Source organism: Gambusia affinis, linkage group LG01 (assembly GCF_019740435.1).
Source record: "Gambusia affinis linkage group LG01, SWU_Gaff_1.0, whole genome shotgun sequence".
Taxonomy (NCBI): Eukaryota; Metazoa; Chordata; class Actinopteri; order Cyprinodontiformes; family Poeciliidae; genus Gambusia; species Gambusia affinis.
Window position 1 is genome coordinate 24,309,677 of NC_057868.1, and position 17,559 is coordinate 24,327,235.

Below are 17,559 nucleotides of genomic sequence, written 5' to 3' on the forward strand. Positions count from 1 at the left end.
TTTCTGTTTCAACGGGGACATTTATTTAATCCCTACTGCACTTCATGTCCTGTTTACTTTCTTTTTTTTTGTGACTCATTAAATCAGAGGTGAGGTTTGTTGTTTAAAAGAGGCGGCAGGTGGACACCGCTATAAACTAAGCTGTAAGATCTCGAAGTGTCTCTTAACGGATTCTTTACGTTGCTTCACAACAGATGGGATGTTTGTAATGACAAGACGTTCAAGTGAGGGCTTGCTTTGAACGTGAAGGCAGGAAATAACGCACGCAGCCCCGCTCAATGGCACAATGTGCGCAATAGGGAAGTGAACCTCGGCTGCTTTTCTGCACTGCTGAAAGTTCTCTACCCTGTTCTCGAAGTCAACTTTCTCTACGTCAGAAATAAAGAAAGAAGAAAACCCACTTTTTACAGAAGGAAACGACGTCGGATCTTAAAGCGAGTTCTTGATGCAGAAGTACTAGAAAAGGAGGATGGTCGGCGTGTAGGAGATTTTTTGAGAAGGGAGAGAAGGAAAAGGCGACGACGAAAACTGTTTCTACACGTAAGCTTTATAAAAGGTAAGCTCAAATGCGGAGAGGATGTGTTGTACCTGTGGCATTTGTGCGTTAAAACGCGGGGCCTCGTAAGGTGCGGGGGGCTCGTTATGTATGTGTGCTAAGCGTAATGAGGGACGCTGGCTGCGTCCGTGCCATGTTGTGGTTGCAAAACAACTACTTGTTGCAACAAGAACCTAATAAACAAAGTGTCAGCGTGAAATACCTCTTTATCTCCTTCGCATCTAATCAACTTCCCTCCCTTTAAACATGACCAAGTGTTGTCTTTTCACAAATAAGTTCCTATGGCTAATTCAAGTTACGCTTCACTTCCACCCGTGCCTTGCTCCTGGTCGCGTTGGATTCTGCTGCTCCACAGCTTAGCGATGTTTATGTAGCCGTAACACTGACATTAACCAGATTCGCTGCTAATGCACTTCATATCATACCATAGCAGGTCTGTTGTAATCCTGAGTAAACAACCGCTCACTATGAGCGCAGCTGCTCTAAATATGCGGAGTTATGAAACGAAGGCAGCCACCAGCTTGTTAGTCTGTCAAACTTGAATATAGTGTTTGCCTAATAAAACCAAGTCAAGCTGTAAAGCCACGTAAACATGATGGCGGACATTAGCGCCTCTTACTGAGGCACTAAAATGTTTCACAGTCCTGGATGAATCTGGTGGGCTCCCCCCACAGCTGTTCCTGCTCTGCACCGCAGCAAAGAGGAAGACGGAAGTCTCTTGTTTTCTCTTTCAAATTTAATAAAATCACAATTTTTGACTGATCTGGATTATCACTGTTGGCTCTGCTGATATTTAAATTCAGAAAGCACGTCCAAGCGCTATCATTTTTAGTCCCTTATATCTATCTAACAGAAGCCTCTATATAGGCCTATGTAAATGGTGTTTTTATTTATTTATTTGCTTTATTTATCTCAGGAGATAAATAAAGCTTCTGAGATAAATTGTTGTACAACAACAGTGTTGTACAATGAGAACATGTTGTTCATTGTAGGACATTGACTCCCTGCATAAAAATATCACACAATGGGTAATTAGAACCATAATACCCATTTGTAACATGGATCTAATTACCTGTTAGATCATTCATTTTATATTTATGAACAGAGAGTGTGAATAGAAATGTGGAATAAAAACATGATTGGTGCTTATTGGGCTGATTAATGCAACCTTTGTTGTTTAGTCCAATAAAACAACTCAGTTTCTCATATTTGTAAGTGAGATACATCGGAATGTAAAGCAGCCTGCTGACTAGGAGTGTGCAGCAACATGTAAGAGAGAGGACGAACTGTTCTTGTGCTATGCTTCATACATTCAGTGGCAAGTGGTGGTTTGTTAAATGGGCCATATGGCTCTCCACCCAGGGCGCCAGGGTGTCAACTGCATCAAGTTTACTGTTGCCAGATGACCAAAACTGAAAAGGTATAAAAAGCCAAAGAGCCAACCAGTTGAGAGAACAACAAGGGTTGAATCCGTCAGGTTTGTTGACCACATGGCCTTTCAGATTGGCCTATGCATTTTGTGATGGCCAATTCATTCACTTTATTTCCTTAAGTCCACTAGTTTGGTAATATACTCAGGGTTACTACCCATTTGCAACCAAGTTGTAACTTCCTGGCTTATGTCTGGAGATGTTGTGTCAATATATCCGAAGATTGTTATTTTGCTATTTTGTGATTTGCACCAGCTCCTCCTGTATGAAAACCCTCATCCACTCCCTCAGCACCATGCTGTGAGAGTGGATGCTTCTCATACTTTATAGTTGAGAGGGTGTTCTTACAAGCTTCCTTTGTTCTTACCATATGTAAAAATGGTCATCATGACCAAACACTTTTACTTTGTAATTGGACCACAGGATATGTTTTAAGTGTGTTTAAGGTGTTGCCTCAACACACTCCTGAACCTCTACAGTTTGATAATCACAAGTTACAGCAAGCAGTCTTTATTCATATTTATCCATTTCTTAATAGATCTCACACAATGAATTATTATTAAATCTCCTGTTTCAGAGACATGAGAGTTTAAAGAACAGCCTCAGCCCATATGTTACGAAACTGTTAATTTAGTTACAAACGATTTAACTGCAAGTGGAAATTAAATTGTGTTATAGCTTATATTATCTAGGTTTCTTCAGAGTTGCAAAGGATTCTGATGGCTGTGGGCAGGAAGGATCTTTCATGGTGGAGTTACAGCGGCTCTGAGGACGCTTCTGATTAAAGACACTGTTGTTGTATAAAGTCTGATGAAGAGGAAGTACACAGTTCATTTGATGAAGAATCCTTCTGCCAGGGCAGTCCCCAAAACAGAGTCAACCTAATTATTTTCATGTTTACAAAACTCTGGATTTCAATGTGAAAAGTATTTCTAAAACAAAATATAGAAAAACTGTGTGCAATTTGTAGAATAAATGATGTCCTGAGCATCCAACTTTTTGTTTTCAGGAATAGCTGAAGCTACATGTAACTGAATAATGAAAAAAAAAAACAACAACAATAAAATCTGATAAATTACTAAAAGCCCCAAACTAATGTGACATTCATGTCCGTCTTATATAAATGCATGTACATTTGACCTAAAGTGTAATCCAGGAGGAGGAAGAAAAACACGACTGACTTTGTTGTTGCTGTTGAACACCGTGTAGGATGTGGTTTTGTTTTTTTTAAATTGTATAATGAACAATTTTTTTCTTGGCAGAACTTTTCTGAGACGCAAAAACCTGTCTGGGCAGTTTTAGGAGCAGCACTTTTCATGTACTAACCTATTTTTAGTTCAAGTACAGACAGCTCTTTATACATTTAAAGTGATTATATAAGTTCTGCAAAGCAACAGAGACCATTTTTATGTTTGTTTCACCCTTTTAATTTATGTATGCAAAGCTGCATTGGTATGTCTAACACGTTTAACACCTTTGTGGAGAAAGCCGTATGTTTCTGGCAATACATTCTGCTGGTTCAGTTTTACACTTTAGTATATATATATATATATATATATATATATATATATATATATATATATATATATATATATATATATTTGACCTAAAGTGTAATCCACTTTAGGTGGATTACACTAAAGTGGATATATATATATATATATATATATATATATATATATATATATATATATATATATAAATAAGAGAAAGAACAGCTCACAAAATGTACACTTTAGCTTGTTTTAGTTTGCTCATGCATTTACTTTAAAACAACTTTCAGGACACTCAAGGTCGCTGTGCGGTTAAAAACCAACATGCAAGAACAACAACTGGAACAAGAAGTGCAATAAAGACTAGAAAACATAAAATAAGATAGAAAAATAACAAAGCAATATCAGATATCGCATGTCATGTAACAATGTTCAAACTGAGTGATGGAGATAATTTGGCATTATGTACGTCAGCGTGACATATGAGGTGAAATGTGTTTTTTATTCATCAATATGCTTTACCTGAATTTGACAAAATGCAGGTTTGAAATATTTCCTTAAACAGAGGACAGGAAACTGGTATAGAGTAGACTAACATTTTTAAAAGTTATAATACATCAGTAATTTTCTGCACTGCTGTTGCTGTAATTCAAAGTCTTATCAGTCAAAATGCTGAGGTGTCCAGATTCTCCTCCATCTCTACACCGTAGAGCTGCGAGTTAGTCATAATCTAATTCATGCTGATGTTCAAAGTCCAACAGATGACAGTGCAGTTGGCATTGCACTTTTGCTATTTAGTTTTTTTCAGCTGTTAATTCCATAAGAACCTCATTCATTCCCAATACATTTGAAAATATATATATGCCTGAGGTACTGAGGTGTATACGTCTGTTTGCCAGGTAGTTATGAAAGCCGTCTGAGTTATTTGCTCTTTAAGGCAACACCTGTGAGTCTGTTGAATGACGCAGACGCTCATGGAGACATCTGTCAGAACTGAGAACAACAGACAGGACAGGAATGTATTTTTCAGTGAAACAATATCTTAAAACAACTGTATCTTTATTTCTCAAGTGTCACTTTCATCTATCGTCAAAGTGAGTAATTCAAATGCCACCCTTCTTTGATTCTGCTCTCTGCACTGGTGTTTTCAGTGTAACCAGCAAGCTTTCACAACTCACTGGCTTTGTGGGAGATAAGGTGCACCTGGAAAGTATTTAAAACGCTTCTCTTTTTCCACCTATTACGCTACAGCCTTATTCAGTGAACCATCAAAATCAGAAATCCTCTGTGAAAATACTTTATTGAGCCCAAAGGGAAATTAAATAATGCAACTGGCCTGGAGGATACCAGAAAAGTCCCAGGACTTTAAGTCCATAAAAAATCTTCAGCTGGAATTTTATAAAAGGTGTTTGCATCATGGATTATTAAGGAACTTAAGGTATTTGCCCATAAGGAGAGGGACTGAGATTCCTGCGTAATGCTGCTAGTTGCTACCTGTCATGTTTTCAGCAAGTCATGACATCAAAGGAACTTCCTCCTCTTCTACTCTTTCCTCACATCTACTCAGAAGCTTATCTGAAATGGTTTTGACACTCCTGTAAATGCAACATTTTGTGTTTAACATGGGGAAACTATGTTCAAAAGGGAAATTAGTAAAATCTGCCTTTCTAAGCTTTTCTAAGTTCTCTGCGAGTATGGGGTACCCAAGATAGTGCTGAACGGACCATGAGTAAGCAACCAACACAACCCGTCAACAGTGATGAGCTGAGAGATGGTCAAAGCCTCTGTTGTACTTACTATTGTAGCCAAATGCACAAACACAACCCATGTTTACATCTGGTGCTTATTAAAGTTAGGGGGTGAAATTATCTCACTGCATTTTTGTTAATCTGAAGCAACTCTAAACCCCCCTTTGAGTGGGCACTATATTAAAATATGATCTCATTATTACTATTTTTTTAATTTATTTAATGGATCCTGATTCAAAATGTTTGAAACATGTTTTAGAAAGTGATTGTTTTGCACAAGTAGTGTGGTGCGTGTAAATATTTTAGAGCTGGACAATACACCACATTGCAGTTGTCGTCGCAGTTTTTGCTTGGATGCAACTTATAGTAAAATGTTTTATTTTGCATTCACTCTCTGGCTAGGAATAATATACTTGGCCAGTTGGGTGATCTAAGACTGCTTTTGTTGCCCACATCAGATTTATATTTTTTAGTAGCTGAGTTGCTAAGCCTCATTTTGGAAAAAGAGAGATAAATATCCGTAAAATTTAGGTTAAACATTGTGGCTGTAGTGCAGCTAGTGTTGGACAATATGGCTGAAAATCTTATCACAATATAAGCGTTTCATATCAGTCAATATCAATAATTGTCGATAGCTAAATAATTACTGATTAGTTTTTACTTGTCAATATCTGGAATACTGCCAAAATAGTGATGTAATTTTTCCTCTTTTAGTTTTCACTCCATTTCACTGTTGTTTATTTTTAAGGAGTTGCTGTGCAAGTTACTTGGCAACAGATTGTTGCTAGGTAACCAAAGACTGAGGCAGTTAGTTGATGCCACCCACCCTGCCAGAGGCTGAGCAGCAAAAGCCTGCCATCTGCGTATATCTCCCAAAATGCTCCCAAAGTGCAATTCCGCACTGGAGTTAAGTCTATATTCTACATATTGAATTTTGAATATTCTGCTAGATCTATTATTTATTGATCTTGATTACATTCTCTAGCCATATGTGCAATATTCAGCAAAAGAGGCAAAATGTTAAATACTCAGAGATTTGCTTTAATCTATAATTTTCATCCTGTTAGTCTATACACTGTGAGTGGAGAGTCTAATTTAACATAAGGATGTGTGTTTTGTTCAGCTGAAGGGGATTCACCCTATGCAAGATATAAAGCTCATCAGGAAATCTAAGATTTTCATCATTTTTGATAAGGAATTGTTTATAAATAAGTATAACTTGGTCAGACCACCAAAGTATTAATGCTAATATTGGGCTCTGCTGAAGGAGGTTGTTCACATTATATTTACAGAATTCAAACAACTTCCACATCCTGAAAGCGGCGCCACCTGCTTTGTGAACATTTTGTGAGTTATTCTACCTTCCTGCCCCATTTGGATCCACTTTCTCTTTATTTGGCACTTTGCTTAGTGAATATTAGATTATTTTGATGTGACACCTTCAAATTGAGGACACATTGTTTTAGTACCGTAGTGTTGGTGCTGAGTGATATATGGTTGATTCTCTCGGTTTATCTGCCAGACCTATTCACCCCAGTGACACAGAACAATGAAGCATTTTAGTCGGTGAAAAACAAGCAAAAAAAAAAACAAAAACATGGCGCCAGAACTTGATTTGGAGTTGGTCCAGTTAAAACACAAGGACAAAGAAAAAGGTCTACATTCCAACCTGTGGTATTTCTACTCTCCTCGAGATCCGCCTTAACTTTGAACCAGATGTTATGTTGCTGTATTGAGAGTGCAATATGGTACTGGTAGTGGCCCACCTGAAAAGTATCAATCACAACAGAGAACTACACTAAAATGTTGCAGAACTGTAATTTTTGAAGTTGTACTTGTTAACATAGAAGAGGTTACATATCGAGATCTTTTGTAGCAATGCAAATAAATATTTCACCCCTTACGATTCTTCTGCTTTTGAAATTTTAGGGGTTTTTATTCAACTGTAAATTGACGTGTTATGAGGCACTTATTAGTAAGCAGTAAAACTGAGAACTATTTGGCTGGCATTGTCCTGTTGATCTGGTGCTCTCAGCCATTCTTAGCCAGACCGACTTATTGTTGCACAACAACTCGAACTGCAGTTGGCAAATTAGCTCCGACTTCCGCTCTCTACCGCTAATGAGTTTCCTTCTCAGTGGAGCAGTTAACGTGGCATTACTGATGCTTGGGATGATTTTCATTCTGAGTTCAACACAGAAAAACCTATGATGAAACATATAAAGTTAAAGATTTGCATGAGTGATTGGGCTAACTGGATGTATGTTGATAGCCAGATTTTCCTACTGTATGTGGAAAAATATTCTTACACGTCTGAGGATATCCTGAAGTTCCGTATGTAGTTAATTGCGCAACCAACAGGATAATGTTATAAATACTGTCATCACCCTTCATTGTGTTGTGGAACGTTACCCAGAATGTTGTAATACCATGTAATTGAATTATCGTCTACATGGGAAAACGGTCAGAGCAGTTGGAAGATAAAGAAAGCAGTCAGTGCTTTTTATTACGTGTAATAACTCAACCAAATTCTAAACGACCAAGCAACTTACAGCTTCTGCTCTAGTTTAAACTTGCATTATAATGTCACATATGCTTTGCACTTTAAACACCAGCTTACGTCACAATACCAGGCTCTGTTTGGTCGAAAATAACTAATCGTGTTTCATACAGCCAGAAGAGGATGGAGCTTGTTTATTTCTTGTTATTTCGTGTCGTGTGAAACTGACATGCTTAGAAGTGGATAAAGTTAGTCCAAGCATAAAACCTTGCAAAAGCAACAGCGTTCCTGAAAACGTACAACATTTTTTATACATGACACTAATTTGTTTTATTGGGATTTTAAGTCATAGACCAGCACAAAGTAGTTTGCGATTGTAGTAGTTTCCCTTTATATGTATATATATATACATATATAGTTTAAAATCAGCACCTCTCTTTGCCAAAAGATGATTTAGGCAAAAAAGAAAATTGCTTTTGGAAAAATAATTACTTATAAGTCATTATTTTAAGAAGGTGATGATATGAAATCTGAAAAGTGCGTCACTGATTTGTAGTCAGTGAGTACTGAGTCAATACAAAATCACAGGCTTGTCATTTATCATCGCACAAATCTTTTTCCATTCAATGTAAAACAGGTCAACTTAGTCAGACTGGATTCTGTTCAAGTCTTATCACCGATCCTCAATTATTTTAAATACTAAATATTGTCTTTGTACCTGCTGTGTTTCTTGGCTTCATGAGACACTGAAGTCACCCACAGGTTCATTTAAAAATTAGGTGATTTCCAAATGTAATTTGTTACACTGGATGCTATCTACTGGTGTCAGATTGCAGTTATTTGCCAGTGTCTGAAATCAATGCATGCTGGAGTCATATTTCTATGATGTTGTTGCTTGTAAAGGCACTTGATGTGAGAGTATTTCCTCATTTAGCTTAACCAGAAATATACAAACTGAGTAATATTTCATAGAAGACTTAGATTCTCACAACATTCTAAGTTGAAAAGAATGACAATGTGCTTATTCATTTACTCTGACTCAACACAAGCTGCATATCAGATGCCTTGACAGCAGTGTTGGCTTTACTCCTATCCTTAAATCCTAGAATTTTAAGAATAGGAGTTTTAATAATTACTCAGAATCGAGCATGTTTACCTTAAAAATAGAAAGGGATTGTTAATAGGATATTAACAATCCTATCAGAATCATGACTTCACCCTGTGTTATCATAAATGTTTGTTAATAGGACGCCTTAAAGCAAAGAGGTGACAGAGCAGTTCCCCCCTCTTTCTTCAAAGCTGATAAAGCTTACAGGATGTTCTGCACTGACATGTTGCCAGCAACAGATTGGCAACATCAGTGACTACATCTGCAATGGAATGAGCATCATGTTTTTCAGATGTTAGTTTGGGATACATACAAATTCACAGCCCAAAAAATTAGCAAAATACTCATTAAACTAGTTTAATTGTAAAAAATGTTCCACTTTTGTCTGTCTATAGCTAATTTTCCCAAACATTTTGGTGTGCAACAACACGTTTTTGTTTATAGGAAATGTGAATTGAATCTTGGTGCTTTTTTTCCTCAGAGGCTATTTTTCCCCCGGTCTGTTATTTATTGTTGAATGATGAACTCTGATTATAATTTAGGCAAATGAAAGCTGTAATGCTTTGGATTTTGTTCTGCGTTCTTCTTTGGCCTCCTGGTTGAGTTACTGTTGTGCTCTTGGGGTAATTTTTGCAGACAGGCCACTCTGTGGTAGATTTTCCACTGTTTTTTCCGTTAGTGGATAATTGCTCTCACACCCTTAGAAATGTCTCTTCTATCCTTTTCAAGACTGATTTATGACAGTGAATTTGTTTCTTAATTGTTCTTAAATGTATTTAGATCGGAGCAAGATGTCGTGCTATTTGATATATTTTTACTTCATGTTGTCAGATTCTGCTATAGGTTAGATTTGATTTCATGAGCCCAATGGTCTGGCAGTAATTATCCCTGTGTGGTGAAACTAAAGATGACTTTCAGAAATGTGGCTAATCTTTGTTTTGTTTTGAGTCATTTATTGGTGATTTCTTCCCTGTACATCCACCCACAGTTACTTGTCTCAGTTTTTTCTGTAACTTCGGTTCTTTTTATTTATTAAATACCGTTTTGACTCTACCTATTGCTTGTGGCTTGCAGTGGGTCCCTCACAAAACAAAAGAACAAAAAATATGAACAGATCTGTTCATAAGGTGAAAATATTTTCATAGGGAGGTAGTAGAAATAGATTTCTTTGTCTTATCGTCCTTCTAAGGAGGCTTCAAATTGTTTAAGGGAGGAGTGGAAAATGGAGTCATTTAAGTATCTTCTGTGGGTAGCATTTCTGCGTTGCAGCAATTTTATCACCTCTGAAGTTTTTTGTTTATATCTTAAAACTAACTTTTTGCTCCAGGTGAACCATCTAATCACATACTTATATGTGATTAACATTTAAGAGGTGACTAAACATATAACACTTAATTTTGTTATATTCTGTTTTCCAGAACTGCCTAATTATGGCTCAGTGGTTGGAGATGAGTTACGTCCTGACTAACATGGACGATGAGCGAATCAACTCGCTCTATCCGCCAGACACCTTCCCGATTGAAATCAGGCATTATCTTTGCCAATGGATGGAAGAAAAAGATTGGTAAGACACTGATGCAGAGATGCATGCTCATAACAGCATATACAGTATGTACAGTATCTTACAAAAGTACAACCTCTTGGGCTTTCCACATTTAACAGCCATAAAACTTCAATATATTTTTTTAGAGTCAACCTGTGTGTTTATTTTAATCTAAGTGCATCTGTTTTGTGAAGGCTTCAGAAGTTTCTTCAGAGAATATCAATGAAGACCAAGGACAGCACCATACAGATCAGGGATAAAGTTACAGAGACGCTTAAAAAAAAAAAAAACCCAAAAAAAACAGTAATCCAGATCCTGATTTTCTCACTGAGTGCCATAATCTGAGTATAGGAAGAGAGTGGCACCACAGCAAATCGAAAAAGACATGACTATCTACCTTAACTTATTGGCATGGCAAGTAGTTACAGAAATTATAGTGAAGTCCTGTTAAGTTTAAAAAGGGCGTTTACTATGACAACAGGGAAATACGGCAGAAAATAAAAAAACTTGAGTTAGAAAATCTAGAGGGTGATGAAAGAGAAACATTAGCTTCTCCAGAGTTAGCTGATTTTCACTTCATTGTTATGCACTACATTTTGTTGGTGCATCAAAATATCTAAAGAACAAAACACAATGAAATTCATGGTTGACAAAATGTGAAACAGTTACAGGGGAAGGAATGCTTTTACAAGGAGCCGTAGTGCAGTTTGCTTGTTGTCTGTGATAATGGATCCATTAGTGTGTGCTTACATTTTCTATCTGTATGTGTGTGGTTGCGTCCTCACAGGGAAGGCTTCAGCCCAGACCAGCCGGACAAAGAGCCGCTCGCGCAGGCTTTACTGAACGACGCTGTCCTCCTTTTAGAATCGGTTGCTGAGCAGCAGAATATAGTGGAGAGGATGAAGCTGTTGCAGATAACAAAGATTTTGGTGGGTGGATAATCAGATTCTTTCTGTTAAAAAAAACCCCAAAACTGAGCAAAAAAAGTGAAACATTTGATAAAAAAAAACAGTGGTAAGAAAAATATTCTCATGTGATTTTCATACAGAAGGGTTAAATTAGACATTGCTGGATATGTCTGTAAACATTTCAGCAAAATGCTTAAAGACATGCGCCACAAATATCAGGTAGACCTGATACATTGCATATTGAAAATCAGAGCTGCATTTACAGATGACTCGGCCAGCTATGGAGTTTGCTGTGAAGATAAGAAACATTCTCAGGCAGGAGAAGATGATACTCTGTGAGGTAAGAGACCTTTTATATTTCTTGTTTAGAATAGTTGTGATGATCCTTAAGATGATGCAAAATATCCCCCACTTTCCTTACAGTTTTTAATAATTCATTGAACAGTTCTCAACCTAATTTTAGTATTTTCTGTATTCTCATTTTCTTTGGCTAAGCAGTGTATGTTCTCAAGTACAAATCAAATCACCAGAAGCTGCCTGTTATTTGTCAAAGAAATTGACTTGCAAGTTACCGTATTTTCCGGACTATAGAGCGCACCATATTATAAGCCGCAACTACAAATAAAAAAACCCAAAAAAACTGGAAACGTACGTATATATATATATATATATATATATATATATATATATATATATATATATATAGACCATGGTTTCGTTCACGCGGAGCTTACGTGCAGCGGCTCTATTTCCCTCCTGTACTACCAGATCGATAGCCTTCAACTTAAAAGCTGCATCATATGAGTTTGAAGAAATTTATCCATCATGCCTGCTGCTAGCACGTGCTTATTCTAAATTAAAATTAGCGCTTTCTTCTGATTGATTTCCAATTTTGTCTTCCAATGATTCTCTTCCTGCTAAAGAGCCCCCTAGTGGTTAAAGAAAAATCCACAGAAAAGCTGCATGATTCAAAGTGTAGGAAAAAAGGAGTGGCATATAGTCCGAAAAATACAGTGCTTTTGATGCTCTCCAGTTCTCTGCAAGTTAAAATAACAATGTTCTGTGTTAGAGGGTCGGTCAAAAAGGGACAGAATTAAGGACTCCTAACTTTGAGGATTTGAGTTTCATGAAGAATACAGTGCTTCAGCTCCAGGACCGCAGAAAAAAAATTCACAGCTGTAAAGAGGACATCAACTGGGAGATGGTAAACTACGAAGCTATGCAAGGTAAGTACTATTTGCTTTTCAGCTGTGTTGGTGTATAATTCACCGAAGCACTGGGATTTTGTATTTTCAGCAGTTTTCTCAAAAACGTTGTATGAATCACTTTAATATCCTCATTATATCTACATAAAAAGTGTAATTAACAAATTCATGAAGCATATCAAGTATTATAAGCCACATATATTAACAGTTATATTTGTGTGCCTTTCCATTTGCCCCTTTGATCTGCTTGAATCCAGTGTGCCAAAGTTTTCCCACATTCCAGTCAATAATGTTAACGCTAAAAAGCAAAAACAGGAGAAGTGCTCAGGGTCTTGCTTTTATTTTTATCCAAAAATGTTATCTTGACACCTACGTAAAGGGCACTGAAATGTATTTGTCGGAAATGCAGCGGTATTGTGTGTTCAGTGTGTCACACATGCTAATGCTAATTGTTTGCATGCACAGCCATTCATGCAAAGACTCCATCAGAACATTCACTCAGAGAACTACAGAAGATCTCGAAGAAAATCCAGCAGCTCAAGATAACTCAAAGCAGTCAAATCCGGGTGAGACAACATTAACGGTCCTATTGAGTCACTATATATGGTATTTAGTTTAACATTGTTTGACTATCCTTGTGCATTCTGTCCTTCTGTTATGCACATCTTCATAAATTTACAGTACACACAGAGAAGATGTAGCTATCTGGTGGAGACAGCTACAGCTCTCTTATTATAGGGATGGGTTTTACGGTAAAGAGCCCTGCATTTGCAAGGAAGTTCAACAGATCTTTGGTTCATAGAACACTGTCCCAGGAAGGTTTATAACATTTCACCTTTTTCTGTAACTCAGTGATGATTACACACTAAATTATAATCTTTCAATTTAATGAATGATTCAAATTCATATGCCACATTCCATGCAAAGGTTCTCATTTACAAAACACATACTTGATACTTGTATACTCACACCAATTCATATACTCATACTATATGCTCTTGCTTTGGAAACAGGCAAAATGACACATTCATATGACTCTCTTTTAACAGTGGCTTTCTTCTTGCCCCAATAAAGACCAGATTTATTAAAAACATGAATAAAAGTATTTCTGTTGGCAGAGTTTCCCAGCTAAACTGTGGATAATCTCAAATTATTGCTGTTTCTTCTTAGTGTAGGTAGACATCGATGTCCGGTAGGTTTACAGTTGTGATGTACTCTTTCCATTTTCAGGTGACAAACTGAACTGTGCTCTGGTAGATGTTCAAAGTTTTGGATATTTGTTTTACAACACAACCCTTCTCCACAAATGCATCTCTGCTGTGTTTCTTGGTCTTCATGATGCTGTTTGTTTAGTAATGTTTTTTTAACAAACCTTTGAAAAATAGATGGATTTTGTATGCTTAAATATGGCTTGCCTTCCACATCACAATTATACACTACCTGCTGCTGATATATTCATCTATCCATATACAAATTTACTTTTCTGCTGTAAAGTCTGTTAGCATATTTGTCTAGTTTTATGACCTTTCCATGACTGAGCAGTATTTGGATTTTGGGTGTTAGTGTCAATATATTCATTTGGTTGTTTGCAGGAATGTTTGGGGATGTTCACAGAGACTCTGACCAAGCTGAAACAGTGTCAGGATAATTTCATCATAAAGATGAATGTATGGCGGTGGGAGCAGCACAAATCCGTTATAGGATATCCTTTCAATGATGACCTGACCCTTCTGCAGAACTGGTGAGACGTTCCCCTTTCTACTTGTGCCTTTGTGCTTTGCGCTATGCTGACTCTTTCTCTTATCAAAGTGAAAAGCATGACATTACGTAACAATATCAGATTCTAGCTCAATAATGCCATGTATAGTTCCTGGTTTCTAAAAAGGCATTTAGAAACCTCTAAACACCTTTAGAAAAGTGAATGTTTTTTTTCTCCAAAAGCAGACTGACTGGAGTTCGACACCCTATGTGATTGTATTTGTGTTAATGCGAGACTGGTGACCTGAGCTGGATGGATGAACATCTCACACATTGTCATGACCCTTTTTGAGATTAGGATTTAAAAAAAAACAAAAAACATTTTTATTCTATCTTCATCCTGTTTGTAAGGTCCGAACAGCTGTTTGCGGTGAACAACAACCTTAGACAGGAGTGGCTGCTGATCCCGGATCTTCCAAAGGAAATCGGAGAAAAACTGACAGTTCTTCTTCAGGAACTGATTCAAAGGTACACACCTGTCACACTCTCATATTCTCTGATATAGGATCAAGTATTCAGCTCAGCACCCCCTAAACCTAAACCCTAACTCTACAACACCACTTCTTCTTATAGGCCCCACACTTTGGGTCTCATTAGGTCCCACTGCTCCTTATAAAAAACAGGAGGTGGTTTGGTTTAGTTAAAATTGGCTAATCTTTCTTGAGTGGTCTGTTTTTGTGCAGAGTAGAAATATTGTTTAGCGAACCATTGGCAAGTTTGCTGCAGACTAACAGTGACGGTGTGTTGAAAGCATTTTTCATTTTTTCAGTGTAAGTAACCTATACCAGTTCATAAAAATTAACAACAGATTCAATAAAACAACTACAAAACATTCTTATAAAGCTACTGTCCTTAATAAAATTCCTTCATTTCTGTTTAGAGTGCATACATTGGTAAGCTTTCTTGCATATAGTGTCTACACCTGCTTGCTAAAAGCACGTGGACACAGAGGGAGATGGCATTGATTATTTTCCAGTCAAAGTCTGGTGCTGATCCATGATCAGGGTCGTCTGACTTTGAAAGAGACACAATAGCAATAATCCCCAAATGTGAACATATGTGTGGCTTTGACATGTTTGCGTATAAGACAAATAAAGGGAGTAAAGAAAACCCAGCCGTTTGGTGAACCAGTGGAGGAGAGCAGAGCAAAAGATTAAAAACATCATTGGCCCTGGTAGTTAAAAACTTCATCAACCAGCACATAATAGATACATATAGGTTTTAATTTGAGACATAAAGGGCATTATTATTATTATTATTATTATTATTATTATTATTATTATTATTATTATTATTATTATTATTATTATTATTATTATTATTATTATTATTATTTCTAATACCAGAATAAATAAATCAATGAGCAGTAAAGTGCGTATGGCATCATCCACTCCTCTACACACATTTTTGCTAGATACACTTTGTAAAGAAGACATGTTTTGTTTGTTTGGTTTTTTTTGTCATTGATTACATTTCTGTCTTTTAGCTCTTTCGTTGTGGAAAAACAACCCCCTCAGGTCATTAAAACTCAGTCAAAGTTCTCAGCAGTTGTGAGATATCTGCTGGGGGAATCATTGGTGTCTGGGCAGCCTGTGACGATGAAGGCACAAATTATTAATGAACTCCAAGCCAGAAACGTGAACCTTGCATTGTGGTGAGTATCATACAAAGCTGCACTAGATGGTTTTTTTTTTAATTATTGTTTCTCTTCTCTCTAATGTTTTTGTAATGAAGCAAACATATAAAATTGTGTCATTTGGGTTGTATGTCATTAAAACATACACTTAAAATTATGCCAAGAAAACTGAATGTGAATCAGAGCAATAACCTTAAAATCATGCTGTTCCCACTGACACCCAGCTTTCCAGAAAAACCTTCATTTGAGCAGGACATTTAACGGGAGCTATCCCCTGTTCTTCGTTTAAATATTTTAATTTGTTCAAACTATGCAGTAAATAGTGCTTGTTTCTATTGGTGATTTGAAATTAAATGAAAAAAAAAAGAAGGTCTAATTAAAGTTTAGGTCTCCAGATTCATTTGGAAATGGTAATCACCATACGCTGCATTTGGGAGGGAATAACCTGAAATCTGTTATACACAGTGACAATGTCGGAGAACTCATAAACCACACAGCAATCCTGGATAGAAACACAGCCACAAAGACCACAAACGCCAACTTCAGACACATGGTATTTAACATTCCTCATTCAGCGTGTCACGTATTTGTCAGATTTTCCGCCTTAAATGGTTGATCTTTTTCTTCAACAGTCCATTAAAAAAATAAAGCGAGCGGACCGAAAGGGAGCTGAATCTGTGACAGAGGAGAAGTTTGCGCTGATGTTTCTTGCAGAAATTTTCATCACAGGTCATGAGACTCCTTTCAAGATACATGTACGTATAGGTTGTTTCAGCAAACATTCAATCTAATATTGAAGGTGCACTTTTTTTTTTTAATTACTGCAACACAATAATGAAAAAAAAAGGAGTTAAAATTTTTAAAAGCCCACATTTAAGATGACATTTAGGGTCATAAGCAAGTTGTGCAAATCCAGAACTGCAACTGTTTCTATCTTAACTGTTACACTGAAAATGCTTACATGTTAACTAATGAGTCCATTAGAAAACCAGTGTCCTCATGACAGTTAAGGCGTAAACTCTCCCTGAAGTAAAAAACTATACACACTAAACTTCATAAACATTACTGCCATAAACATTACAACTTTGTAACTATACATCATCTATTATCTGTTGTTACAGATAAACTCTCAGCCTGTGGTCGTCATTGTTCACGGCAGTCAGGACATCAACGCAGTGGCCACCATCATCTGGGATTGTGCGTTTGCTGAACCAGTAGGTGTCAAGTTGTGATTGGGTTTCCATTATTCCTTCATGTTTCTATTTCTCAACTCTTCTGGTCCATAAAAATGGTCACTCTGAATGTTCATCATAAGTTGCATGAAACTTAAGCATGTTTGGTGTCTTGCTTCTGACAATTGCCTCAGGGAACGATCCACCCAGAAATGATAATTAGTTACCCAGGAAGGCAAGCAGGAACCAAATATTCAAAATATTAAATTCCGTTTCTGTGCATGTTTTTTTTTATCTCTATGAATGGACTGTAATGTCTACTTTTTAATCTAGTTTTTAACTCTTTTTATGTGATCATCCATGAAAAAATAAAAACACTTTCTTTACAGTATGCTCAGTGAACTCTGTTGGGAGATACTGTAGTTCCATACAATTTACAGTGAACTATAGCATTGTAGTTCTAACCTGTTTGGTTCCCCGGGCAAACAACCTCTCCAAATGC

General features: G+C 36.8%; 1 protein-coding gene across 3 annotated transcripts in view; it reads left to right on the plus strand.

Annotated features, from left to right (window-relative positions):
* stat6 (signal transducer and activator of transcription 6, interleukin-4 induced) overlaps nucleotides 1-17,559 on the plus strand; it is a 27,882-nt gene continuing 10,323 nt past the window's right edge. For 2 of the 3 annotated variants that reach the window (XM_044127924.1, XM_044127933.1), the window contains exons 1-12: nucleotides 2-556; nucleotides 10,254-10,399; nucleotides 11,166-11,307; nucleotides 11,552-11,626; nucleotides 12,356-12,512; nucleotides 12,957-13,057; nucleotides 14,084-14,232; nucleotides 14,601-14,717; nucleotides 15,736-15,903; nucleotides 16,351-16,438; nucleotides 16,518-16,640; nucleotides 17,007-17,099. In XM_044127924.1, coding sequence (XP_043983859.1) covers nucleotides 10,266-10,399; nucleotides 11,166-11,307; nucleotides 11,552-11,626; nucleotides 12,356-12,512; nucleotides 12,957-13,057; nucleotides 14,084-14,232; nucleotides 14,601-14,717; nucleotides 15,736-15,903; nucleotides 16,351-16,438; nucleotides 16,518-16,640; nucleotides 17,007-17,099 — 1,347 coding nt within the window. In that variant the 5' untranslated portion in view covers nucleotides 2-556; nucleotides 10,254-10,265. Of the gene's footprint in view, nucleotides 557-10,253; nucleotides 10,400-11,165; nucleotides 11,308-11,551; nucleotides 11,627-12,355; nucleotides 12,513-12,956; nucleotides 13,058-14,083; nucleotides 14,233-14,600; nucleotides 14,718-15,735; nucleotides 15,904-16,350; nucleotides 16,439-16,517; nucleotides 16,641-17,006; nucleotides 17,100-17,559 lie in introns of all 3 variants that reach the window. The other variant, XM_044127918.1, reaches the window with a different exon arrangement.